Genomic DNA, 27,167 nt, shown 5'->3' with positions numbered 1-27,167 from the left:
GCCGGCCCCGTGACCTGCTCAGTGTCTCCTGGACCTCTGCCCAGACCCCTGATCCCTGACCCAGGCAGCAGGGCCTGGCCCGTGTGCCACCCCCCGCACACCCCAGGGATAGGCAGGCGAGGCGCTGGGTTCACGCACAGCTCCCCGCAGGCCCGCGGGCTGCAGGCCTTGCTCCTGGGGGCCTGGACCCAACACCTCAGGAGGCAGAGGCACACTGTCCTGCCAGCACAGGGTCCCCGGGCTCTCGCCCTGCCAGCCCCCACCTGCCCGGGCCCCTGAGCCGGAGAAGAGAGGGGGCGCGGTACCCCAATGTCTCCATCAACACCCGCCCTGAGTCTGCCCGGGCTCACAGCCCCCACAAGCCCACGCTGTTCCTGGGGCTGCCCCGCAGCACAGGCCGCTTGGCAGCCCAGAGCAGAGGCACCCCCTGGGGATAGGAGCCAGTCCGTGGTGCCCCGGGCTCGGCAAGACTCACCCAGGTAGGGAATCCCCGAGGCCCAGAAAGGAACCGCAGGGCCGCCAGGACAGCACCTGCGCCGTGAGCCGATGCCCACCCGCCCAGAGTCTGCCCAGGGCCCGACGGGCGCGCACGGGGTCCTCTCCTCCCCAGGGCCCACTGGGGGCTCTTGGCAGAGGTGGGAGGGCAGCCACGGCCCCAGGCCCAGCCAGAGCAGATGGGTCCAGGAGCCACTGTCCCTGAACCATGGCTGCCTGTCCAGTCTCTGCCCAGGTCAGGACTGCCCCCAGCAGAGCCCAGCCTGCTTCACCCAGATGCCCCAATGTGTCCAACGGCCAGAGACCACCGCCTCCTACAGCAGCATCAGGAGGGCTGCCAACCAGGCCTTGGTCACCACAGTACCCCTCGCTCACCACCTGGCACCACGGGGCTGCCACCTTCCGGGCGTAGGAGGAGCAGTAAGTCTGCGAGATCGGGGCCCTGGTCACCTCTGCAGGTCCACAGCCCTGACTGACCCCAGGCTCATACCCCAGCCCTCGCCCGGACGCGGCCAGCGGCCCAACTGCGCTGTCCCACCAGCCTGGATACTGATAGGGCATCACCAGGGTCACCCCAACAGGGAGGGGGCCCCACAGCCCCTGTTGCAGACGCCAGGGCAGCACACAGGTGCCCAGAGGAGGGCATGCCCTGCAGAATCGGTGGCAGGAAGCAGGGCCTGAGTCGAGGCCCAACAGCCAGCCAACCCCAAAGGTGGGCTGCAGGACAGGGGTCTTGGCACCCCTCCAGCAGAGGGACGGGAGGGCATGGGCGGCACCAGGGCAGCAGCCGGCTCTCATGGACACTGAGACACCACATGCCCAACAGGGCCAGCAGCAAAGCGGACCGTGCATCTAGGAACGTGGCCCATAGACCCTGGGCCCCTGGGCGTCAGGTGGAGGGGCCCCTACAGCTCCCAGGAAGCGCCCGGCACCTGCCTCCCAGTTGGCACAGCCGACACCCACCCACAGATGCCCTCGGCTGCCCCGTGGCATCTGCTGGAGGAGGTCCTATCTGTGCCACTTTATAATTAGTCACAAATCCCCCGGGATTGGGATTTAGAGCCAGCAAACCTCCAATCTGAGAGGAGCTCTCGCCTGGAGAGATAAGCCAGCGTCTGACCCTTCCCATCCACCAGCCCAGCCCCCACCCCACACACAGGGACACTCCCTCCGCCCCAAGGCCTCAGTCCATCCCAAACACTGCCTGTCCCTGGCCTCCCCACCAGCCTAGCACAGGACGGTGTTTAGTGGGGGTTGCAACTGGGGACCCTCGCTTCCCGAGTCCAGGCCCCAGGCCTGGGGAGGGGGTTGCAGGCACAGCCTCTGAGGCTGGAGGACCCTCCCTGTATGTGCAGGGAGCTTGGCCGATCTGCCCGAGGCTGAGCCAGTGGAGGGTAACACCTGCCCTTCACACCCACCACACCCCTGTCCCCCCAGGTAGGGGATCAAGCAGGCAAACCCCAGACTCAGAGGGTTGGTGCAGAGCCCGGCCCATAGCTGTTTACCCCCGACACCCCGGCCACCTCAAGGCCACCCCTGGTGTCCCAGCGTTCTGAAGGAACGCCTGCATTTCACGCACCCTTGGGTCACAAGACCCTCGAGATAAGGTGATCCATGAGGGAGCCAGAGCCTCTCACGGCATGCCCACACCTCCCTGGGGAACCCAGGTAGTGTGGGGAACCCGCAGCCTACAGAGCCCAGGGACAGGCGGGTGAGGGCTCCCAGGGAGGCACCTTGAGTCGACAGGAGACCAGAGAAGGTGCTGCAGCCCTGGAAGGTGAACAGCACTCGCTTGCAGGGACCGTGCCCTCCCCTCGCCTGGCTGGTCAGCAGCAGCCCCAGAAGAAATGGCCACTAGCTCCTTCTGCCCAGGGAGGGGACTGGGGGCCAGGGTCTCCCCTAGGAGCACACCCAGCAGCTCCCACCTGCCCCTCCTCAGCACAGGACCAGTTCCACACCGGGAGGCCAGGTGTGGGAACTCACCAAAGACCCCTGGGCCTGTCTACAGGCCTGCTCACAGCTGCAGGGAACGTGGGAGGACAATCTGCTAATGGCAGCCTCCCTCCTGCAGCGCCAGGAAGCTGCGGACTTCAGCACTGCCACGCTGGACAGCTCCGCCCGCAGGCCGCCCGGGGCGAGGGCCTGGCGCCAGGTACGCCCAGCCTTATCCCTGCAAGCCCTGGAGGAGGCTGCGGCAGAGACAGGCACCACCCAGGGCCTGCACTGCCCTCCCTGAAGACTCAGAGGAGCAAGTGTGAGGGGTGGGGGTCCCACAGGCAGCTGGCCCTGGGGCTGTCCTTGACCATCCTGAGCCTGAAGAGCAGTTCTCCCAGGTCACTGGGGCCCCCAGCTCTGTGCAGAAGCAGGTGCCCCCGGCGTGAGCCCCACCACATGGGGAGCACGTGCCCCGGGGTCGAGCAGCCCCAACGCCAGGCAGGAAACCCCAGACCCAGACAGTGCGAGGGGTCCAGGCTCGGGGGCTCCCAAGTGAGGTCACGTGTTGCAGCCACAGGCCAGATGCGGTGGCAGAGGCGACCCAGGAGGAGGAGCTGGAGGCAAGGGCTGGGGGTGGGCAAGGCCGAGGCTACCCCACGGGAGCACGGCCACCTTCGCGTGACGTCTGTCCGCCCCCCAGTGACAGGGCCACCGCAGCCTGCAGGCAGAGCCAGGACCCAACGTGACAGAAGGACACGGGGCGCCCGCCCGCCCAAAGCTGTCCAAGCTTTCCAGGATGGGCTCCCTCGGCCTCCCGCCCCCGTGTGAGGTCCCCGCTCCATGCCTGCTCCTTACCTACACCCCCAAGGGCTGCAGCAGCTCGGGGCCACCACCTTCCACCGCCTCCGGCTCACTTGCTGCGGGACAGAACTGACCGCGGGAGCTCCTCACGGAGCAGCCCACGGGGCCCGCACCCGTGTGCACAGTGAGCAGGGCAGCCTGGGTGGGCCCACTGCCCCCAGGCAGGGCCAGGCCCGCGTCTCGCCTGCCGGCACCAACGGCCATCACAGCAGGACTGGGGCGGGAATGAGGGCGGCCAGACCTACAGGGGCCGCGCCGGGAGACCAGAGGGACTCGGCCTCCAGGAAGCAGTCCTTACCCAGCAAACCCACATCTGACGGGGCTTCTGCCAGCTTTGGAAATCAGTGTGGACTTCTCAGGATGCTAAGCGTATAGTACTTTTTAAAGAGGATCTTTTAGACCCAGCCCTGAAACATTCACAGTTTAACAACAATGTCCTGGGAGTAGGCTGAGGCAAACTGGCCCTGGGACTGTGTTGCCAGGCTGGGTGGGCTCTCAGGGCCCGGGGGGCTCCTTTCTTTACTGCCATCTCTGGAAATGCCCCGTATGCGGCTGGTCCCCACAGCAGCCCAGGAATGTGGCCCACCCCACGCCCACCGGCGGGCCCCTGGAACAAAGGCATCTGCCGGCCAGGTGGCGGGAGGCTGGGCACGAGAGGTCAGCTGGGGAGGGGGTATGGGGGGGCAGGCCGCGCCCAGAGTGCCGTGCGCCACGAGAAGGCACAAGACAGCCCCCTCAGCCCAGGCTGCATTCCCCTGGGGGCCCTCGGCCTGGCCCAGCTGGCCGCTTCGCCACAATCCCCATCCTCTCTGCCCACTCGCTGCCCCCAAACCAGCGCTGCACAGAAACACGGCTGCTGAGAGGAGAAGCAGACGCGACGCCATCTGTCCCATCCTGGTGCTGCCTCCCCCCGGCCTCCCGGCCCAGGCCATGCATTCGGTCCAGGGGTGACCACGGCTGCCAGCCCCCTGCCTGGTCCCAAGCAGGAGCCTTCCCTCAAGGCACACCACCCCTCCCAACCCGGGGGCTGGGATGGGAAACGGAGGTCTGGAGACGCGTGACTTTCCCACAGCACAGCCTGGGCTGGGGGCCCTGCCCCACGGGCTCTGCACCCAGGCTGACCACAAAGACCCCGGACAAGAGACCCCAGATGCTCTGTGCCTTCTGGCTGGCTCCCAGGGGTGCCACCATGGGCCCGGGATGGGGTGCCCTGTCCAGCTCCTTCCCGGCTCCACAGGGCTGGCCGAGGGACTCCTTCTGAACAGCAGTGTAAGACTCAGCCCCTCAAACACACCAAGCTCCCCACCCCGAAGGGCAGGGGCTGGTGAGCTCCACGCGCAGCCCTCTCCAGGGGCTTTGGGCCCCGGGTCCCCACAACTGCCTGCCCAGCACCTGCCCCGCTCCCCGCAGGGAGGGAACAGGCTCCCAAGGCTGCCCGGCTCCGTTGCAGGCCCTCCTGGACAACAGGCTGGGGGGAATCCGCTGGGAGCGGCAGAGCCTGTGCTCCCACGTGGGCAGGGCTCCTCACGGCCTCTGCAGACCTGGGCTCCCATGGCCCTGCCTGCCTGTGCCCTGGCCTCCAGCTGGCACCAGAGTCAATACCTGAGGAAGCTGGACCTTCGGGCCCAACGCACTGCTGGACCCGGCTCAGGGGCAACTAGGAGCAGGGAGCAGTGGCCTTGGGGCTGCCGCCCCGCCCCGGGGCTACTCTGGCCTCATGGCCTGCAGTCCAGGCCAAAGCCAGCCATCGGGAAGGACCGTCGGGGGGACCCACTGGGTACCCGGGGGCCAACCCCTCCACCAGGCGCCGCCTCCTCGGCGCCGACCTTCCAGCTCCTCAGCCGAGCCGGCGGCTGCCAGCAGCTCTGGAGTCACCCGGGGGCACCGCGGCCAAGCCTCCCCCCAGAGAAGCCACATTCCTGGCCAAGTAGCCTCCCGCCACCCCCAAGAACCGCCCACGGCCTGACTGTCCCCAGTGCTGGCCACGTCACGCAGGCCAGGCGGGCCTCCCAGCTCTGCCCTGGGGTGAGGAGGGCCAGCTCTGGGCCTGGCTGAGCTCAAGGGGCAGCAGAGGCCTGGGTGCCCTGTCCTCCCCCAGAACCCAGTCCAGAATCACGGGGCCTGGCTGGGGGCAGGGCCCGAACCCCATGTGGACAAGGACCTGCCGGCCCCTGGGAGCGCCCTGTCCTTGCAGGCCAGCACCCCGGCAGGGGGTGTCCCAGGACACCACATTGGCGCTGGGCACGCACTGGCTTCAGGGGCCCCAATCCAACCCAGGGCACAGGGAAGAAACTGGGGCCCTGCGGGGTGAAAGCAGAGTGGCTGGGAAGAAAGCCTGGAAGAGGAGGGCCGTTTTCTCGGCCCGCGGGGGGCTCCCAGCTGCCCGGCTCTGGAACACTGGCCCCTCAGAGGCTGCAGAACAAGGCCGGGGCCGCCTCTCAGGGCCCAGCCCGGACAATCCCCACTTTGTCCCCGTGGCCTCAGCCCCAGCCCAGCCTCCGCCTTGTCCCGAGTCCGAGGCAGCTGGCCTGGCAGTCCTACTTGGGGGCCAGCAGCCCCGCCTGGGGCGGCGCCTCGGGCAGGCCATGGGCAGCTCCGACAACCCCAGCCGGGACCTGGGCGCTGGGCTTGCAGAGGGCCATGCTGGGCCCACCACCCAGGCCTCGGCCGGCCTGAGGAGGACGGGGCACAGGCCGGGCCTGGCACTGGGGAGGGCTCCCCTGCAGGGCTTGTCCGGAGGCGCCAGCCCACTCCGTGTCCGAGAACTTCTTGCAGAGTCCAGGGCAACACCAGGGACCACCCACAGGTGCGGGGGGTCCTTCCCCTCCCCCGAGACCCTTGATGGGCCCTGGAAGGTGCTGGCCCGCGTGCGTCCGGCGCTGAAACCGACCACTGGGCCTCACGGAGGCCGTGGGGGGGCCTAGGGCTCAGAGCACCTCGAGTGCCAGAGCCAGGGATCATCCCTGGCTGAGCCTCCAGACTGTGGACACAGAACCACCCAACAAGGAACAAGGTGCCCACGAGGGCCTGGGGGCCTGGCTGCACGGTGGGGGAGGCCAGGCCCACAGCGGCACCCCTGGGCCACAGGCAGGCCCCGTGACCCATGCGGCCGCAGGTCCTGAGGGGCCCTGCTCCAAGCCGCCTGGGGGGGGACTGGGCAGGAAGAGACATTGTGAGCAGACGGCCGGAGGGCCTCCACCTCTGCCCGGCCCTCGGGTGCCCACTGGCCTCCACCTCTGCGGGCACCGCCCGGCCCTCGGGTGCCCACTGGCCTCCACCTCTGCGGGCACCGCCCGGCCCTCGGGTGCCCACTGGCCTCCACCTCTGCGGGCACTGCCCGGCCCTCTGGGTGTGCCCACTGGCCTCCACCTCTGCGGGCACCACCCGGCCCTCGGGTGCCCACTGGCCTCCACCTCTGCGGGCACCGCCCGGCCCTTGGGTGCCCACTGGCCTCCACCTCTGCGGGCACTGCCCGGCCCTCTGCGTGCCCACTGGCCTCCACCTCTGCGGGCACTGCCCAGCCCTCTGGGTGTGCCCACTGGCCTCCACCTCTGCGGGCACTGCCCGGCCCTCGGGTGCCCACTGGCCTCCACCTCTGCGGGCACTGCCCGGCCCTCTGGTGCCCACTGGCCTCGAAAGTGCTCTCCAAACCGGAGCACGAGGAGGCCACCAGGTCCCCAGACACTCCTGGTGCGCAGCAGCCACAGACTCCCCCTGGGCCCACGGACACAGCAGCACGGCCCACCTAAGCCATCCGTGCACGGGCTCTGACCCCGGAGGACCCACCCGCTCTGGGCACACAGAAGACGCTGGCAGCGAGCGGGGTGCACGGGCAGGCAGAGAAGATGCGGCCGGGGCTGCTGCCCGGCCTCTCAAGATACCAGACTCCCCCCAACCCCCGACACCTGCAGGCCCAGAGACCTCCCCACAGACAGGCACCTGCAGTGAAAACCAGGGGAAGCAGCAGCCAGAGAAAAGTGCGGGTGGCCAGTCAGGACCTGGCGTCTCCTGGCCGAACCCTCGCCACCCCACCAACAGCGGTCGAGGTTGGATGGGACGGGCCAGGGCGGGGGAGCCAGCCCCAGGGGTCCCAGTGCACACATGTCCCCAACACGCACAGCCAAGTTTGCCGGTTACCGGCGAGGCTCGGAGAGGCCCTGGCCACCGTCCAGCAGTCCGGAGCTGAGTCTGAGATCCTCCACTCCCCTGCCCGGAGCACAGTCAAGACAGCTGCCTGTCCTGTGGGGGTTCCCCCCAGAGCCCCAAGTGAGGATCTGCCTCAGGGCCATGGCCAGTGTTGGCCTGGCTGCTTCCAGAAGAGCCAGGCCTGGCCCTGTCCACAAGCCACTCCTGGACAGACGGCTCCAGAGATGATGCCTGGCACACATCGACAGAGGCGGGATTCCATACTACACTGGGGGTCGCTGGGCCCCATGCCCCCCGGAAACCCCACACAGACGAGCCCCGGCTGGAGCGGCACCGGGTGGCACCCAGCTCTGCCAGGGCAGGTCAGGCCTCTGCCCCCCACGACGTCTGTGCAGAACCTGGCACCACAGCCAGTGATGAACCCAGAGGTGTTCAGAGCCACAGCAGACTGTGTTGGGCCGGGGACACTCTCAGACCAGGGTCCTAGGGCTCGGTCCACGCAGGACCCTCCCATCCCTTCGGGAAAAGGCCTGCCCTGAGGGGAAACCATCACCCCAAGGACCCCGCGCAGAGCTGCCCTCTGTGCACAAGCACGGCCCCCCCAGGGCCGGCTCTGTGCCTAGGCAGGGGGCTTCCTGGGGGAGGGTCTGTGCCTCAGGAGGATGGCTGAGTGGTGTCTGTCCCAGCATCACTGATGGGGCACCAAGCCTTTCCAACCCTCCCAGGGAGGCAGGGGCATAGGTGTGGGCTCCCCACTGACCCCCAGCTCTGCCCACAGCTCCTCGAGGACAGGGTGCTAATGTCTAACCAGGGTGCCGTGAGCATCGTGGGCTTTCCCACGCCTGCTGGGAGTCACTGTCCTGGACCAAGTTAGGTTCTGAGCCCGCTCCCTGCTTACAGAGTGGGTTAGATGGACTGGATCTGGCCTGAGGCACACAGCGGGAAGGCTCCGGACCCACAGCAAAGGGCGACGTGGCCTGCCAACTGCACTGACCATCCGACAGGACAGGCGATCCACGTGCAGCCAGTGGAGGCCCACCCTACCCAGCCTGCTCTGTCCACCCACACGGGGACACCCACTGCTCCGGGCCTCAGCCCCCATGGCACCCCAGGCTGGTTCCTGGGCCAGCCCCTCCCTGACCACCCCTGGGGCCGACAGGCTGTGGCCACTGGCTGGCTGCACAGCTGCCTCCCTCTGCTCAGCCTCCTGAAATGGACATAGCCCTGCACACCGCCCTGCCCGTCTCCACCTCTGCCTGCCCCCACCCCCGGTACTGAGCCATGGGTCACCCCAGGGTCTGCAAACCCTCCCTCCAGCTCACCTGTCTCTCCTGCTCACACCTGCCTCTTCCCAGCTCACCTGTTTCCCTCCAGCTCACACCTGTCTCTCTTCCCAGCTCACCTGAATCTCCCTCGCTCACCTGCCCCATCCCATCCCAGGAGTCCTCTCCATCCTGCCTGCTGCCAGCACCCACGTTAATTCTCCCAGGAGTCCCTCAAGAGCCTGGAGGGGTTCTCCCCACCAGCACGCCCACCACCCTGCAAGCCCGTCCAGGGGCAGCAGGGTGGCCCCTCAATCTCCTCTTCTCTATTTAGCTGGATGGACCACTCACCAGAGAGCCCGTCTCACCCCCATCTCCTCCCCGCTGGAGGAGAAGTTTCCAAGGGCGGACTCCACCTCCTCCCATGGACCCCGGGGTCCTCCTGGCCAACGGGCACTGAGTCCCCCACCCTGGGTCTGCTGCGCCCTGGGGGGGAGGTGTGCTGCTCGCTTCCTGATGGGGCTGGGGGAGTGAAGATGGCGCAGCCCCTCCCGGCCTCCTCAGTCCCTGCTGGACCCTCTGGGGGTGCCTCCCCGCCGCCCCCAGCTGAAGAAGCCTCTCCTGGACAAGCGAGTGGACTCCACCCTGCAGAGCGACACCCGCCCCAGCGGGCCTGGAAGGCCCTGTCCCCCGACCGACCAGAAACCATGGTGCAGCCAGGGTGAAGACCCTCGCCAGGCTGCCTACAGAGATAATGCCAGGCCATTAAGGACAGCTGTGCGGAGATGACGTCCTGACCACCTGGCCAGCCCTGACAGGGAGGCCCAACACTGCAGGAGTCATGGACTCCCTCCCCGAGCCCAATACCAACCAAGCAAAACAGAACCACTCGTGGCTACAGAGACGCAACGGAAGTGTGACCTGGACCCTGCCAGCCACCAGAGGGGCATCCAGCCAGACGGAGGAGGTGGATCTGTCCACACCTGCCCTCCACATCTGCAGTGTCCCCCACCCCACATCTGATTCCCCAAAGGCAGTGTCTCAGGGGAGAGCGGTGGGCCCGTCTCCCAACAGGACCCCCCCCCCCGGGACACGGGGCCAGAGTGGCCGGATCAGCCACCACACATGGCCCACCACTACTGACGTCTACCCTCAGCTCCCCTTTACAGAACCTTGGCAGAGGGTGGGCCACGCAGGGGGAAGTTGGAGGTGTCCATGAGAGGAGGGGGCCTGGGCTGGACCCCCCACCCCCTGCACCCTGGGCCTGGGGGGACCACACGGCTCAGGGGGAGCTGCTCCCCCGCAGCACACTGTTCCCCGAGGGCTCCTGGCAGGAAGCCTGGCCCCCAGATAAGGTCAGGCAGTTATCTTGGGGGTGAAGGGACAGGCCTGGGAAGTCACAGCTTTCTGGGCATTTACTGCCAAAGAGCAGCCTGCAGGCCAAGTGAGCAGGCATGGTGGACGCAGGCTACGAGGCTCCGCGTCCACCAAACTCTAGGTGACCCTGCCAAAGAAGGGTCAGAGACGGGCCAACAGAGAGCCAGCGCTCCAGCCATCAGGGTCTTGACGGGCGGCTCTGAGCGCTCAGTGAGGCCAGGAGGAGCAGGGGACAGACAGACCCCCAGAGGGGCAGAGGGGTCTCAACCAGAGAGCGGATCCCACTCCGAGACAGGGGCCCAAGGAGCTGCTTCTGAACATCGCAGGGCCTGCTGCTCACATACCACACACATCTTTTTGTGTTCATTACTGTTAATTACAGTAGAAACCTCCTGTAATTAACTGTACGACAGAATAACTCAATGAAGAGTACGGAGACCAGCCCTGCCCGCGGAGACACGCTGCTGTATGATTCACTGCTGTCATCACTTACTGGCCGATGCTTCCTTATAATAACATTTTATTGGTAGGATAATTAGATTATTTCACTGCCTCCTGCATTCTGCTGCCCCATGCCCCTCCCCCATCGAGGATTTCACCAACCACCACTGTTTCTCCCAGGAAACATGCGTATTTTGAACTCAGTTGAACACGGGCTGTCTGCCACCTCCTCCTTGAACCCAGGCCCCCACTTCCAATGCTGCTGCACTAGAGCCCGGGGCCCCAAGTGCCTCGGCAGTTGGCAGGAGCGAGGGCTATCCACCCAGGAGGAGAGGAAGAGCACCCACCTCCCCCGCCCAGGCACCCCCTCCTGGCCTCAGTTACATCACAGCCCCCCCCCACCCCCACCCAGTCCTGAGCTTGGCCCACTTTCCTCCCATCTCCAGGCTCCGCCTCTGGGCCACCCTGGGGGGCTTGGGGAGGGCCGGCAGCGTCCCAGGCTGGAGAGGCTCCCTCCTGGACCCCCAGCCTGCCGCACCCTCCTCCGAGGTCCAAGGAACTTCCCAGGGAGACAGGGGAAGGAGGCAGTGCCAATCGGACCTCTGGGCCAGGAGAGAGGCCCATCCCGGGGCAAGAAGAAAATGGCTGAGCGCAGCCTCTCACAAAGCAGATGGGGAACTGGCCGCCGACTGGGTCTAACCCAACTGCCAGAAAGACCGCCGGCCAGGAGCAGCCGGTGAGCCCCCTCCTCCCCCGGGCCGGGGGTCCTCTCGGCTGCCTGTGTGGGATCCCGGGCTGGGCTCTGCGCTCGGGCCCGTCAGCCGCCTCCCTCTCCCTCCCCCGGGGGAGCGCAGTGTCGCAGACGTTTCGAGCCGAGGCGGGGAGGAGAGAGAGGCGCTGTCCAGCCCCGTGAGTGGCCCGGGCGCTCTCCCACTCCTACCGTGAGGGAGGGCCCGGCCTGGCCGGAGCGGCCGGTCCCCGCAGGACGCGCGCGGCGACCTCCCCGCGCGCCGGCCGCCGGGGTTGGGGTCGCGGCCGGGGTCGCGCGGCCCGGGACGCAGCTGCTCGGGCAGCACGCCGATTAGCGCGGCCGCGGCAGACGGCAGATGGGCGCCCGCCCGGCCCCCTCCTCCCGCGGCACAATGGGCCGGGCCGCTCGGGCTCACAATGCGGCCGGGCCGAGGAGCGCTGGCCGGGCCCCGGCGCCGCCGCTCGCGCCGCGTGTCCTTGGGCCGCGCCCGGCCGACCGCAACCGCGCGGCCTGCGGGGCTCGGCCGCGGGCCTGGGCGCCCGGCCTCCTATTGTTCGCGGCTCCGGGCCGGAGCCGCGGGCCCGGCCTGCGGCGCCCAGCTCGCGGCGGCCTCCTTCCCCGGCCCCCGCGCGCTGCGCTCGGGCGGCGGGCCCGCGCGCCCCCGGCCCTCGCGGTCCCCTGGCTCCCGCGGGGCCCATCGGCGCCCCCGGCCCTCCGGCCCCGCCGCGGGCCGGCCTCCCGGCCCCGGCCGGCGCGCACGCACCTGTCTGCCCCTTGCCCAGCGTCTTCTCCAGCCGGTAGGGCCCCACATACTGCGCGTGCTGCGCCCCGCCGCCGTCCTTCCCCGTCGATGTCATCGCTCCCGGGCCCGGCGCCGGCGAGGTGGGCGCCCCGGGCGGGCGCGCGGGCGGGCGGCGGCAGGGAGGGGCCGCGTCCGCGCGAGTCCGTCCGTCCGTCGGCTGGGCCGGGTCGGCGGCGCCCGGCGGGCCGCGCTCGCTCCGAGACCCCGCGCCTCCCCCGCGCCGCCGCCCCCCGCGCCTGCGCCCGCTCAGCTACGGCCGGCGCGCGCTGCCTCCGCCTGTGCGAGAGGACCGGGCGGGCGGGGGCACAAGGCTGCCGCCGCCGCCGCCGCCGCCGCCGCCGAGGCCCGAGCCCCGCGCCCCGCGCCCCCCGCGCACGCCCGTCCGTCCGTCCGCGGCCGTGCAGCCGAGCCGAGCCGAGCCCGCACGAGCGCAGCCCGACGCAGCGGCGGCCGCGAGTGGCTCCCGCGGCGGCCAATCAGCGGCGCCGGCCAATCAGCGGCCTCCTCTGCCGGCCCCGCCCCCGCCCCGTCCGCCAGGCCGAGGCGGGCGCTCCCGGGAGCTCGTCTCCGGGAGGCGAGGCCCGGGCGGTGTCCGGGCGGGGCCGGGGCGAGGCCGGGGCGGGGGCGGGGCTTGCGCCTCTCGGGCCCCTGCCCACGGCCCACCGTCCCCAAGCCCCCGGCCCCGCCCAGGGTGCGAGCTGCGGATGCCCGGCGGCTCGCCTTTAAAGCGCATCCCAGGACCAGGCAGGAGGCAGGCCCTGGGATGGACGGTCTGCGACCCCGGCTCCCGGCGCAGTCCCTGCTGGGCGCGACCACCAGGGTGGAAAGGCGTTACTAGCCCCTCCGCACCCCCCTCGCGGGGGCTGCGGCGCTGCGTGGCGCGTGGCCCAGCCGTGACCTTGCGCGCCCGGAGGCAGTGCCCGGGACACTGCGCTCCTCCGCTTCGTTTTCTCGGGTACACGACGGTGACCAGCACAGCGGAGTCAAGAACTCATCCAAGGCCACACAGCAGGCCTTTGTGCTGGCCCACCCTGCAGAGGGCAGCCTGACCTGGGGGGCCCCGTGTTTCTTGCGGAAAACACACGTGCTGCCTGAGCCAGGGCCGCAGAGGCGGTGGGGGGGGTGCGTGGCGGGGGGAGAAGAGAGGTGAGGGCCAGGAGCAGGGAGCGCCGACCCTGCAGGTGCGGGCCCCGCACCCTCTGAGCGGCTGGGTGCACTGCTGTGGCTCCGATCTGCCGCCAAGTCCTGGGTGGCCACGTTTCTCTGGCACGTTTTCTGCGGGCTCCGGGGCCTCAGCCCCAGCCCGCACTCCAGTCAGGGTAATGCCCTGCTCCGGCCCAGCCTGTGGGGAGGGCTCTGTCAGCTCAGGGAACCCACAGATCGCCCCAGCACCAGCCCTGGGAGGGCCGGCTTGCGTTTTTCTCCCCACTCTCCAGTCAGGAAAGGGAGACAGCCCTCCAAACCCCAGCCCTCCACCCTTGCAGGTCCCCCCTTGCTTCCTGCTTGTTTCTTAAAAGGTTGCAGACTGAGTCTTCAGGTGGCAGGTGCTGGGTTCTCCAAAGGTGTGCAGGGCCTCACCCCACAAAACAGACTGCTGCAGACAGCTCCAGGCTTGGGGGGTGGGCACAGGTTTAAATGGATATACGGAAAGTTTGGGACTTTGGCAGGAGGTTCCAGGGACTGAAGGCACAGCAGGAGTCATCAGGTAAGGGTGGGCAAGATTCGGGCTTGGGCTGTAGGCCGACAGAGTAGGCTGGCATGCCCAGGCATCTGCAGGAGGGGCACCTGCCAGGCAAGAGACATACCCTGTGGCCTCCCTGCCTTCCTCTGCCGGAGCCGTGCCTGCCACGGCTCCCCTGGTTTCCCTGCAGGACTTAGCAGACACGTCCTTCTCGTGCCCTCAGCAGCACTGGCCAGCTAACCACTCTTATCTGGATACTCTTGGGCTAAAGCACCTGGTTTTCAAGATTGCCACCCCCCACCCACACTGTGCCCTGTGCTCCTGGGTTTTGCCTCTCTGGCCAGCTCTCAGTCTTCTGAGTCCGTGCAGCCCACACCCATCATCATTTCTCAGGGCTTCATGGGGGGCCCCTCTGCGTGCCTCTCCATGTTCTCCATGTCCGCTTCTAGAGCGATCCTGAAGCACCCTTGCCAGCTCCGCCCTCACTCCAGGGCCACAGGCAGCCTCCTTCCTGCACCTTTCCTGGTATTGGTTGCACAGAGTCTCAACCCAGCACAGAGCCGTCTTTGTGCATGGCCCCTCATGGCCAGGCTTCCATCTGCCTGGCCCAGTGCTGGCCTCGATGCAGAGAAAGTCCAGGTGGGAGGCCTTGCTGGAGGATCTCCGCAAACCTTTAAAGGAGAAGTAACGCGGTCACTGCAGAGTGCTTTCAGAACACAGAGGAGAGGGGACTCTTGTGAGACCAGATCCAGAGAAGCCATGACATGAAACGGAAATTTATGTCCAGTGCCCCACATGAGGCCTGACAAAAGTACTTAACAGAGTATTAAAAGACGAATACAAGGCTTCTCTGGTGGCTCAGTGGTAAAGAATCCACCTACCAGTGCAGGAGACATAGGTTTGATCCCTGATCCTGGAAGATCCTCGGAGCGACTGAATCCCTGTGCCACAACTTCCGAGCCTGTGCTCTCGAGGCCAGGAGCTGTGACTACTGAGCCCATGCGATGCAAATACTAAAGCCTGAGCGCTCCAGAGCCTGTGGTCCGCAGCAAGAGAAGCCGCAGTGAAAAGCCCACGTACCACAACTAGAGAAAGCCCGCATGCAGCAACGAAGACCCCGCACGGCCAAAAACAAATGATTTTTTTTTTACAAAAGGACAACACAGATGACCAAGCGGGGCTAATTCCAAGAATGTAAGTTACAATAACGTTTCAGAATTGGCAGATGTAGTTCACAATGTGAGTGGTCTGAAGCAGAAAACCACAAAATCATTTCAATAAATGCAAAACAGTTAAGGCATTTGGCAAAATTCAACACCCATTTATGGTTTAAACACATACACACACGTCAGTAAACTAGGACTAAAAGGAGCTCCTTCAACTGACAAGGGCTTCCCTGGTGGCTCAGCGGGTAAAAAATCCGCCTGCAACGCGGGAGACCCCGGTTTGATCCCTGGGTTGGGAAGATCCCCTGGAGAAGGGAATGGCTACCCTCTCCAGTATTCTGGCCTGGAGAATTCCATGGACTGTATAGTCCATGGGGTCACAAAGAGCCAGACGCGACTAAGCAACTTCAACCGATAAAGGGGATCTAGAAAGGGGATCTAGAATAACCCAGGAGAAGGCAATGGCAAGCCACTCCAGTACTCTTGCCTGGAAAATCCCATGGATGGAGGAGCCTGGTAGGCTGCAGTCCGTGGGGTCGCTAAGGGTCGGACACGACTGAGCGACTTCACTTTCACTTTTCACTTTCACACATTGGAGAGGGAAATGGCAACCCACTCCAGTGTTCTTGCCTGGAGAATCCCAGGGACGGGGGAGCCTGGTGGGCTTCCGTCTATGGGGTCACACAGAGTCGGACACGACTGAAGTGACTTAGCAGCAGCAGCAGCAGCAGAATAACCCAGAGACATTACACTTGATGGTGAAAGCCCGAGTGGGGATGAGGCAAAAACATCCGCCGTCGCCAGGTGGCGCTAGTGGTAAAGAGCCCGCCCGCCAGTGCCGGGGACTTAAGAGGCGTGGGCTCCATCCCTGAGTGGGGAACATCGCTGGGAGGAGGGCATGGCAACCCTCTCCACTGTCCTTACCTGGAGAACCCCATGGACAGAGAGGCCTGGTGGGCTACAGTCCATAGGGTCGAAAAGAGTCAGACACGACTGAAGAGACTTAGCACACACGCATCACCACTTTACTAGAGCACCTAGCCAATGTAATAAGGCAAGGAAAAAAATGTTTTTATATAACTGGAAAGGGAAAATTGAAACAGTCTTGACCCACAGATGACATTTTTGTCTGTAGATTAAACTACATGATACCCCTAGAACTAACAAGTGAGTTTGGCAAAGTCACAGGATAAAAAGGCAAAATATAACAATCCTGTCTCTGTGTCCTAACAGTGGACAATGAGAAGTTGAAGTTGTCAGAACAATATAACTTATAAACAGAATAAAAACCCACGAATTAGAGAAAGTGTAAGAACAATACAATTTATAAATAGAATTTTTAAAACCATGAATTATTTAGAGGTAAATTTAACAGAGTATGTGTGAGACATGTACCCAAAAAACTATAAAATATCACTGAGAGATCTAAGAAGGCTTAAATACATGCAGAGTCATGCCGTGTTTGTTACCAAACCAACCCTGGATCCACTCACGCAACATGCAGCAAAGCCAATCTACTGACCCTGGGTTGTGATGAAGAAAAGTGCGTTGTATTGTAAGGTCAACCAAGGAGAGTGGGCAGCTCAGCTCATGCTCGAAAGGCACAAACTCCCCCACAGCTTTCAGGGAAGGGATTTTATAGACAGTGTGGGGGGGGGGTCACAGGGTGTGCACAATTCTCTGAGGGGTTGCTGGTGAAGTGTCGGGAATCTCAATCATCAACCATCCAGTTCCAGCCAGTCTGGGGTCTCCATGCTGGTGGTCAGCTTGCAGTTAACTTCTTCCACCTGCGTATCAACTTGAGGACATAGCTCAGAGTGTTTCCCGTAGCCATGGAGGAGGAACCTTGGCTTTGACCCTCATTATTTTTTCTTGCTTGACTCCTTGCCTTTGTTTCTGCATTTTCTCTCTTCTCTGATTAAATTTGCTCTTCAGAACTCAGGGGAGGCCTCGGAGACTGAAGCCTTCCTACATACAAGAGTTGTGGGACCCAGAGGGAGTCTGTGCCTGAAGACCCCACAGGGTGCAGCTCAGTTTCCTGGTCATGGGTTCCAAGACTGTATTGTTAAGGTGCTGATGCTTCCCCATATTGATCTGCAGGTTCAATGCAATTTCCAGCAAAACCACCCAGATTTTAAAAAGACTTTGACAAGATGATTCTGAAATTTATAAAGAGATACAAAGGACGAAGGAAATTCCAAACAATGATAAAGAAGAAGGAAGTTGAGAGACTTATACTATCTGATTCCAAGTCTTATAAAGCTATAGCAGGTAAGACAGAACAGTGCTGGCTTAAAGATAGACAGATAAATCAAGGGACGAGTCTAGAGTTTAGAACTCAATCCTTGCATTTATGACAAGAGGTTTTCAACAAAGGTGCAGAGGTCATCTAACAGAGGAAAGATACTCATTTCAGCAGAAGGTACTGAAATAATTAAACATCATATGTTAATAAAGAAACTTGGGGCTTCCCTGGTTGTCCAGTGGTTAAGAATCTGCCCTGCAGTGCAAGGGACGCCAGTTCAATCCCTGGTCCGGGAAGATCCCATATGTCTTGGGGCAACTAAGCCCATGTGGTGCAACTCCTGGGCCCAGGCGCTGCGAGGGCAGCAAAAATAAACAGACCAATTAGATTTTTAAAAGAACCTCAAAGCTCACTCACTGTTGTTGATACAAATATCAACTAGACTAAGGCCTACTTGTATTAGCAACAGCACAGATATAAATGTAAGAATTATAAACATAAAACTGCTAAAAGAAAACACAGGAAAACGATGTTTCTGTCCTTGAGTTTATGTGAAGATTTTTCTAGATAAAATACGAAAAGCACAAACCATACAATTTTTTAAATGATAAATTGGACCTCGTCAAAATTAAAAATATTTGTGCTCAAAAAAAACACAACACTGTAAAGAAGATGAAAAGCCACAAATTGGGAGAAAATATTTGCAAAACGCATCCCCAGTAACAGATTCGCGTTCTGAGCACACAAAGAACAGTTGCAACTCAATAAGAAGACAACTTGATTTAAAAATCGAGCAAAACAGGACTTCCCTGGTGACACAGTGGATAAGAAGCCAACTGTCAATGGAGGGGACATGGGTTTTGGTCCCTGGCCTGGAAAGATTCCACGTGCCACGGAGCAGCTAAGCCCATGTGCCACAACCACTGAGCCCGCCTGCTGCAACCGCTGAAGCCTGCATGCTGCGGGGCCCACGAGCTGCAATCGACCGGCCCCTATGTTGCAACTACTGAAGCCAGAGCACCCTAGAGCCCGCAAACCGCAACTGCTGTTACGCCCACGTGCCTGGAGCCTGCACTCCGCAACCAGAGAAACCGCTGCAATCGCAATGCAGAGGAGTCCCCGCTCGCCCCAACCAGAGAGAAGCCCACGCAGCAACGAAGGCCCAGCCTACGCAAATAAAATAAAAGTTTAAGACTGGGCAAGACATTTCAACCAAGAAGAGCAAAGGATGGCAAATAAGCACATGGGGAAAAATGGCCAGTGATTGGTCACGTGATCCAGGAAAGGTAGAGCCGCACCACAGGCCTATTGGAGCGACTGAAACTCCTGGTGCTGACAACGAACACCTCCTACTGGACAGAGTTCCGAGCACCTGGAGCTCATCTGGCTGCTGACGGGGATGCAGACCGCTGGCCACTTTGGAAATCAGTTTGGCCATTTCTTATAAAGTTCAACATACACTTACCACGCAATCCAACAATCCCACTCATAGGTATTTTCCCAAGTGAGCAAAAACTCAGTCCGCTTGAACCAGCACGCCAATGTTCATAGCAGCTTTGTTTTTTGTTTTAATTTATAAAGTTTTATTTTAGGCTGTGAAGAACCAGAAGCGTTGCTACTTGAACACATCATGGTTTAGATTATTATACATGACAGTTGTACTGAAACTAGAGGCTTCTCCAAGTCACAGACTATCTGCGACGGATTTCTTGTTTTAATGAATTTTCATTGGCATGTAGGTGCTTTACAGCGTTGTCTTAGCTTCTCTCGCACAGCAGAGTGAGCCGTGTACATATTGGAGGCTGTTGCTGTTTGTGACCCCCTGCACTGCAGCCCGCCAGGCTCCTCTGTTCATGGGCATCTCAGGCAAGAATACTGGGGTGGGTTGTCATTTTCTCCTGCAGTCCAGGGATTGAAACCAAGTCTCCGGCATTGGCTGGCAAATTTTTTACCACTGAGCCACTTGGGAACCCTCATATATATGAATGTGTGTGTATATATGTTTTTATATGTATATTCCCTCTTTTTTGGATTTCCTTCCCATTAGGTGCCCACAGAGCAGTTTTCCTGAGCTATTTATACAGTAGGTCACAGCAGCTTTATTTATAATGGCCAAAAATGGAAGCAACCCAAATATCCTCCAGTGAGTGGCAGGATGGGTAGGCCGGGGTCCATCCCCATGGTGGACACCTGCTGGACACCTGCCCCACCGTAAATGGGACTGTGGCAAATGCCTGCCTTGACTCAGATGAATGGCAAACACGTCACACCAAGAATCTGGGCTCAAGAGGCACAGAGTGATGTCACGTATCACATTCTAGACATGATGTGACGTGTGACATTCTAGAAGAGGCAAGACTGCGGCTACAGAACGCACACTGGGGCTGCCAGGTGAGGGGCGGGGGTAGGAAGTCGCCGGCAGAGGGAACACTGGGAGGGATGGACATGCTCTAGGGCCCTGTTGTGGTGATGCAACTCATCGAGTTATACATGTAACAGTTAATTTTATTGCATGTGAACTTCACTTGGCTAAAGCTGACCGGCACAAATGGGATCCACCCAAGGAGCTGAGGGCCAGGTGGGGAGAGAAAGCGTGTGTCCTCTGCCCGTTTTCAGTGTTCCCTGGCTGTGGGCAGGTGAGTGGCAGAGGGCTTCCTGGAGGAGGCGGGCTTGAGCTGCCTGAGGACCCGAGTGCAGAGTGGAAGACAAGGATGCCCGGCTGCCGCTGGGTCTTCCCACGTCTGCTGCATGGGGTCAGGGCGGATATTGTGGGTTCACAGTGCCCACAGCCCACGCACAGGCCCTCAGGAGGACGATCCGGAAAGAGCAGGCTTGGTCACTCAGCTCCATGAGAGGCAGAGGGCAGTGCACCAGCCGTGGCAGGAGGGCAGGCTATGGGGCTCAGGCCACAGCAGCTCCCCTAGGATGGGGTCCAGGGGCCACGTGGGGCGTCTGGCTGGCCGTGACTGCAGCAGAGGGTCTCTCGCCTGCCCACTGTCCTGCCCATTGCATCCCCAGGGACAGAGGCTCCAGCTCCATGGCGCCAGCACTTGCTTCTTGAGGCCAAGTGCAGATGGACTCATCTTTCACTCATTCCACGTGGCCTGAGGCTCATGGCCACAGGGATTAAAGACGGGGTGGCAGCCCCTGGACAGAGTCACACAAATAGATAATTACAAGACCTAGTGGCTCAAGTGAGCTGGGGAGACGCTCACAGCCCTGAGTCACCAAGTCACCCCCATGGAGGTATGTGATGCTGGGTGTGAGTGAAGCCCCCAGGGAGGGTGTGCAGCTCTGAAGACAGGCCAGAGGCATCCGGCGAGATGGGACCCTGGGCGGGCCTGTGAAGACAGAGGATGGGGAGCAGTGGACCCAGGACGGGGGGCCGGGACGGAGGGGGCGGAGGGCAGGTGGGACCGTGTGTCCTCAGGCTCTGTGGGGAAGGTGATGCTCCCGGGAGTCTTAATTACCAAGGAGCGTGTGCTCATGGAGAGCATTTCGACACAGGCGTCATGCTGCCTTTGTTAAATGTATTCTTAAGTATTTTATTCTTGATGACGTTATTGTGTTCTCATAATTTCATTTTCAGATTGCTCTTGCTAATTTATAGAGACGCACATGACTCTGGCACTGCCTCTTGTAAATCTGCCAACCTTACTAGTTCTGGTAGCTTTTAGTGGATTCCTTAACGTTCCTTACATTCAAGCTCAGGCTGTCTGCATACAAAGACACCTTTACTCCTTCTTTTCTGACCTGGATGCCTTTATTTCTTTTTCTTGCCTTACTACCCTGTCCCAAACCTCCTGGAGAGTGTTGCATACCAGTGGAGGTGAGCAGACACCCGTGTCTTGTTCCTGGCGTCAGGAGGAAAGCTAGTCTTCTGTTGTAAACATGCTGTGAGCTGTGGGTTTTTCCTAAATACCCTTTATCAAGTGAAGGAAGTTCACTTCAATTCCTAATTTGTTAAATGTTTTTATCATGCAAGGGTGTTGCTGCTGCTGCTAAGTCACTTCAGTCATGTCCGACTCTGTGCGACCCCATAGACGGCAGCCCACAGGCTCCCCCGTCCCTGGGATTCTCCAGGCAAGAACACTGGAGTGGGTTGCCATTTCCTTCTCCAATGTGTGAAAGTGAAAAGTGAAAGTGAAGTCGCTCAGTCATGTCCCACTCTTAGCAACCCCACCGACTGCAGCCTACTTACATTTGGTCAAATGCTTTTTCTAAGTCTGTTGAGGTGGTGTGACTTTCTAAAATCCAGTTGATGTGATGTATGACATTAATTCGGAGAAGGCAATGGCAAGCCACTCCAGTACTCTTGCCTAGAAAATCCCATGGATGGAGGAGCCTGGTGGGCTGCAGTCCGTGGGGTCGCTAAGGGTCGGACACGACTGAGCGACTTCACTTTCACTTTTCACTTTCACACATTGGAGAAGGAAATGGCAACCCACTCCAGTGTTCTTGCCTGGAGAATCCCAGGGACGGGGGAGCCTGGTGGGCTGCCATCTGTGGGGTTACACAGAGTCGGACACGACTGAAGTGACTTAGCAGCAGCAGCAGCATGACATGAATTGATTTTCAAACACCAAACCAACCTTTCATTCCTATGATCAATACCACTTGGTCATGGTACAGAGTGTCGATGGATTCACTCTGCTAACATTTCGTTGAGGATTTTTGTGTCTATATTTGTAGGGCATACTGGTCGGAAGCTTTCTTTACTTGTGGTGTCTATATCTGGCTTTGCTATCAGGGTGGTTCTGGCCTCGTAGGATGAGTTGGGAAGTGTTCTGCCCTCTTCTTGGAAGGGTTTGTGAAGGATTAGAATTAATTCTTCATTAGTGTTTGGTCAGATTCATCAGAGAAGCCATCTGGGCAAGGGTTTGTCCTTGTGGGAATCTAAATTATTAATTCTATCTCTTTCCTTGTGATTAGTCTATTTGGATTTTCCATTTCTTTTGGAGTTAGTTTTGGTTGTTTGTATCTTTCCAGGAACACGCCCGTCTCCCCTAAGTTGTCTGGTTAGTTGAAGCACACGTGTATTCACTTGAGTCCTCTGTCTGGGTCTCCCCTCGGCCTCTGAGGGGCTGAGACCGGAAACTCAGGTCCTGTCTCCCCTCTGCTCGTACCTTCCATGGCTCCCTGACCCCCCAAGCCTCCTCTCCCACCAGCTGGCCCACCTCACCCTGGCTCCTCGCTGGGTACCTTGGCACCAGGCACGCTTGTCCTCACCGCCTGGAAGGGCCTGCACGTTCTTCATCAAGTGTCAGAGGATTGGTTTGCCAGGATGGCTGTAACAAGCCCCACAAACAGGCCGGTTTAAACAGCACCGTCTCCAGCCCTGGAGCTGGAATCCCAGACCCCGGTGTGGACCGGGCTGGGCCTCCTGAGGCCTCTCTACTGGGCGAGCAGACGGCAGGTCTCCTCCCATGTCTTCACAGGGTCGTCCCTCTGAGTGTGTCCGTGTAAGGACCCTGGTCCTGGGGGATTAGGGCCCACTCTAGTGACCTCACTTTACCTTGTTGTTTAGTTGCTAAGTTATGTCCAACTCTAGTGAGCCCGTGGCCTGTAGCCCATTTTGCCTTGATCACCTCTTTAGACTCCCAGCTCCAAACACAGCTGCACTCTGAGGTTCCAGGGCTTAAACAAGGGAATCAGGGGAACAGGATTCAGCCCATGACCTTCAGTTCTCCCTGAGGCCCAACATGGCCTCGCCTCTAGAAACAGGCAAATTTCCTTCCAAAAACTCCACGTCCCTCTCCCCTGCTCACCCATCCCCTGCTCACATCCCCCCTACTTACCCCTCCCCTCCTCACCCCTCTCTCCTGCTCACCCCTCCCCTGCTCACCCCTCTCCCCTCCTCACCCCTCTCCCCTGCTTACCCCTCTCCCCTGCTCACCCCAACCCCTGCTCACCCCTCCCCTGCTCACCCCAACCCCTGTTCACCCCTCCCCTGCTCACCCCAACCCCTGCTCACCCCTCCCCTGCTCACCCCAACCCCTGCTCACCCCTCCCCTGCTCACCCCTCCCCTGCTCATCCATCTCCCCTGCTCACTGCTCCCCTGCTCATCATTTCCTTTTCCACGGCAGGTATCACCTTCTGAGGTCCATTCTGCATTACCTTTGGCCCATCTCCTGCTGTGGAACTCAGCCCTATGAGGCAGGGTCCTTGTTTTGTTTCTGGATGAATCTTGGGAGCCAGAGCCCTGCCTGGCACAAGGTTGGTGCTCAGCCCACGAACCGCTTCCCTCCCTACAGGTCCCCGTTTAGCATGAGATCCAGGGGCTGCAGCAGGTGCGGGCATCGTAACGGTGAGCGTTAGCCAGGGTCTCCTGGGGACAGAAGCCGCAGATCTGTGCATCCTCTCTGTCTCTCTCTAATCTCCTTCCCGTCTCTCTCCCTGTAATGACGGGGAGAGAGCTGGAGACCCCAGGAGCAGGTGGTATGGTTCCAGTCTGAAGGCAGGAGCAGACTGATGTCCCAGCTCACATAGTCGGTCAGGAGGGATTCTCTCTTACCTGGGGAGGCTCAGCCTTCTGGGCTATTCAGACCTTCAGTTGATTGGATGAGGCCCACCCACCATTGGAAGAACCATCTGCTTTACAGAGTCCACCAATTCAGATGTTCCTCTTATGCAGACACACCAAGACTCTTTAGACATGTATATATTCAAGTTTGTTAATTGGATGGTAATTACTTTACGATATTGTGTTGGTTTCTGCCAAACAGCGACAAGAATGAGCCGTAGGCATACCTCTGTCACCTCCCTCTTGAACCTCCCTCCCACCCCACCTCTCTAGGTCGTCACAGAGCACTGGGCTTGAGCTCCCTGCGTCACACGGTGACTCCCCACAGGCTGCCCTTCCTCCGTACAGTGATGTTCTGTGTATGTTTGAGCGCTGCTCTCTCAACGCACCGCACCCTCTCCTTCCCTCACTGTGGCCACAGGTCTGTCCTTTCTGTCTGTCTCTCCTTTGCTGCCTGGCAAACAGGCCCATCAGTACCATCTGTCTAGATTCCACAAATATGTATTAATACACGGTACTTGCTTTTCTCTTTCTGAATAGTAGGCTCTAGGTTCATCCACCTCATTAGAACTCACTCAAACACCCAGACTCTTGTTTGACCAAATGTCTGGGCCCCCAGTGGCCCAAATGAGTTGACATGTAAAATCCACGGTCACACTGTGTCTTCACTTACAAACAAGGACGCTGGTCTGGCCCATCTGCACTCATGTGTTTGACCTGCCTCTCTGATCACTTTCCTGCAGCCAGTTTCCCAGCAGAGGGCAGTCAGGAGACTGGCTGCTGCGTTTCATACGCCTTCTCTCCACCCCTCCCACACACGGCCCTCGCTCTAGCACAGGCGTGACGGTTTCCTGGGCTCTCCTGCTCACCCCCCGTCCTTTGAACGTTCGGGAGCCACCTTCGTCCGTCTGCCCCCACGAAACGGGGTCGTGTGTTGACACCTGGCAGCCACCCTCTCCACTCGCAGGACGGTTCCGGTCACTGGCGAGGCCAGAGGTTTTCTCTCCTGCCTCTGGTCACCATTTGCATTTTTCTTTTGTGAATGACTTCTTCATGTGTTTGCCTGCTTTTCTTTCGAGGTGCTCAGCTTCGCCTCACCGATTTGCAAGAACCCTTCGGTGCTGAAGACATTAGCATTCCCCGGCACGCTTGCCGCAAATATTTTTTCCAGGCTCGTTCTTTGACTCCCCATCCTGGTTACGGTGTTCTGTGGGCTAAATGCTGTGTTGGGGTCAGTGCATCAGGCCTTGCGATCTTCCCTCTGCGGTCCTGGCGAGGCGGGGCCTCCGTTAGGGCCTCCAGCTGTCCGTGGCCTTCACCTCCGAGCCGCACCTGTTTGTGTAACGGCGACCTCGGGGCAGTGGGGCCAACTGGGGTCTCCCTCCTCTGCATTTGGGACTGGGATCCAGAGGTGCCCACCGGGCACTGCTGCCCATTCCTGCCGAGGACACAGAAGCCCGGGAGCTGTGAGTGTGGGTGTGGCCCCTAGGGGCCCTGAGATGCAGGAACAGATTCCCGAGGGGAGGCAGGAGAGAGGGTGGCAGAGGTGAGCAGGCTGGGGGGGGACAAAAGCTGTCGGGATGGAGAACGCACCCTGGGCCCGGAAGGTTCCCCAGGCCTACGAGGCCAGTCTGGGTCCCGGGGCATCTCTAGCTTGTTATCTGGGGAGGGGTCATTTGCCCCCACAGAGCCTTGGTCGAGCCCCACAGGGACGAGACGCCAGCACTCGAGCGTGTCTGGCAACCTTACCATCTGCTGTCCTCCAGGAAATAAAGACCTTTGTGAGCAGGCAAGCCTCCCTTACTTATGCCCCCCAGCTTGTCCTAGGGGGACCCCAAGGGGCAGTTTACTGTCTTCTGGCTGGGATGGTCGCTAGTTCCTGAGCTCACCACTCTGCCCCTCCACCCCACCCCTCCAGCTCAGGGTGGGGAGGGAGAGATGACAAGGGCAGGGGGCTTGGAGCAGGTGACCCAGTGACCCCCAGGGCCAGCCTCAGACGCCTCCCTGCCTGCGCCCTGCTGGGATACACCCAGGTTCCCAGTGTTTGGCCCTTGGAGCGGGTTGGCCCTGGGCGGGGGGGGTCTCAGAGGCAATTCTTCCATGCAGCCCCACCCCCCATACTTCTGTCTGCAGAGGGAGGGACCAAGCCCCTGCAGCCCAAGCTGCTCCAGGTTCCCGTCCCCCAGCCTCCTGCTGCACACAAGCTCCTTCCCCTTCTTTGGACACCTGGAGAGGGAGTGGGGGACCCAGGGAGGGCCCAGCGTTTGTGGGTACTTCAGACCATCAAGGGCTGACCAGGAAAGATGGGGAGCCCTGTTCCTGAGGGACCCCAAGGCCAAGAGGCACAGGTTTCAGGGATCTGGATCTGGCCTGAGGACAGAAACTTTCCAGTAATTCAGAGGTAAATGGACTGCCCTGGGTCCCAGGAGGCTCTGAGCCACTCCCCCAGCTTGGCTGGGGGAACACGAGCTGGTGGCACGGGGTGGCGGAGCCTCCAGAGTGTAGGGACGTCTTTTGCTTCAGGGTCAAGATCCAGGGTCCCCTGGCCTTGCTCCCTCTCTGGGGTAGCTGTGTATTTCCATCAGCATTTGAATAAGAAATGGGGAATTAAAAAACAGACTGTTGGAGCTGGTTGCAGGACCATGTGAAGGTACTTAATACCGCTGAACTGCACACTTAAAAACATCGAAGAGGGTGAGTTTTCTATTTTTAACCACAATTAAAAATATGCAAAGCAGGCTGGACAAAAGGTGGGAGGCACAGTCTTCAGGGTGGGGCTTTGCTCCTTTCCCCTCCCTTCCCCAGGACTTGGTGGGGGAACAGGGAGCCTGTGACCACTGGTAGCCGGTGTGGCTGGACGGCGCAGGGAGCCCGGCCCCTTGGCCCTGGTCTGCGCTGGCCACGGGCAGAGGGAGCGGGGCGGAGGGCCTTGTTTCCAAGCCGGCTCTCCCGACACTGGCCGCCTATTTTTGGAGCTTTAATCCCACTCCTAAGAGAGACTGCCCAGCCGTCGGCCCCTCCTCCCTCCCTGGCTGAGCTGGCGCAGGAGCTGGTGTGCGGGGGTCAGTGCCACCGCCGACGAAGGGGCAGCAGGCCAGGCTGGAAATGATGCTTGTTAGACAAACAGTGAACACGGGTGCTGGGCGGGGACATGTGTGCGTGTGTATGTGTGTGCGTGCGTGTGTGTGCGTGTCTGTGAGAGTGTGTGAGCATGCATGTGTGTGTGTGCGTGTGCATGCGTGTGTCTGTGTGTGTGCGCGCACACCTGTGTGTGCATGTGTGCGTGTGTGCGTGCGCATGTCTGAGAGTGTGTGCACGCGTGCGTGTCTGTGAGCATGTGTGCACGTGTGTGTGCGCGTGCGTGTGAGTGTGTGAGCACACATGTACGTGTCTGTGCGAGTGTGTGTGTGTGTGTGTGTGCGCACACCTGTGTGTGCATGTGTGCGTGTGTGCGTGCGCATGTCTGAGAGTGTGTGCACGC

At 60.9% G+C, this 27,167-nt stretch overlaps 1 protein-coding gene across 15 annotated transcripts in view; it reads right to left on the bottom strand.

Annotated features, from left to right (window-relative positions):
* Positions 1 to 12,163, bottom strand: part of BRSK2 (BR serine/threonine kinase 2) — a 48,664-nt gene extending 36,501 nt beyond the window's left edge. For all 15 annotated transcript variants that reach the window (XR_008684354.2, XR_008684353.2, XM_055415170.2 and 12 more), the window contains exon 1: positions 12,032 to 12,163. Coding sequence is in view for 13 of the 15 variants with exons in the window: in XM_055415170.2 (XP_055271145.2) it covers positions 12,032 to 12,125 (94 nt within the window). In the remaining 2 variants the exon portion in view is untranslated. The remainder of the gene's footprint in view (positions 1 to 12,031) is intronic.
* Between the last annotated feature and the right edge of the window lie 15,004 nt (positions 12,164 to 27,167).

The sequence above is a fragment of the Moschus berezovskii genome, chromosome 25 (genome assembly GCF_049115385.1).
Source record: "Moschus berezovskii isolate FMDL1 chromosome 25, NW_MosBer_1.0, whole genome shotgun sequence".
Classification (NCBI taxonomy): domain Eukaryota; kingdom Metazoa; phylum Chordata; class Mammalia; order Artiodactyla; family Moschidae; genus Moschus; species Moschus berezovskii.
The sequence above is the reverse complement of the archived record's forward strand: the minus strand, read 5'-3'. Positions and strand labels throughout refer to the sequence as shown.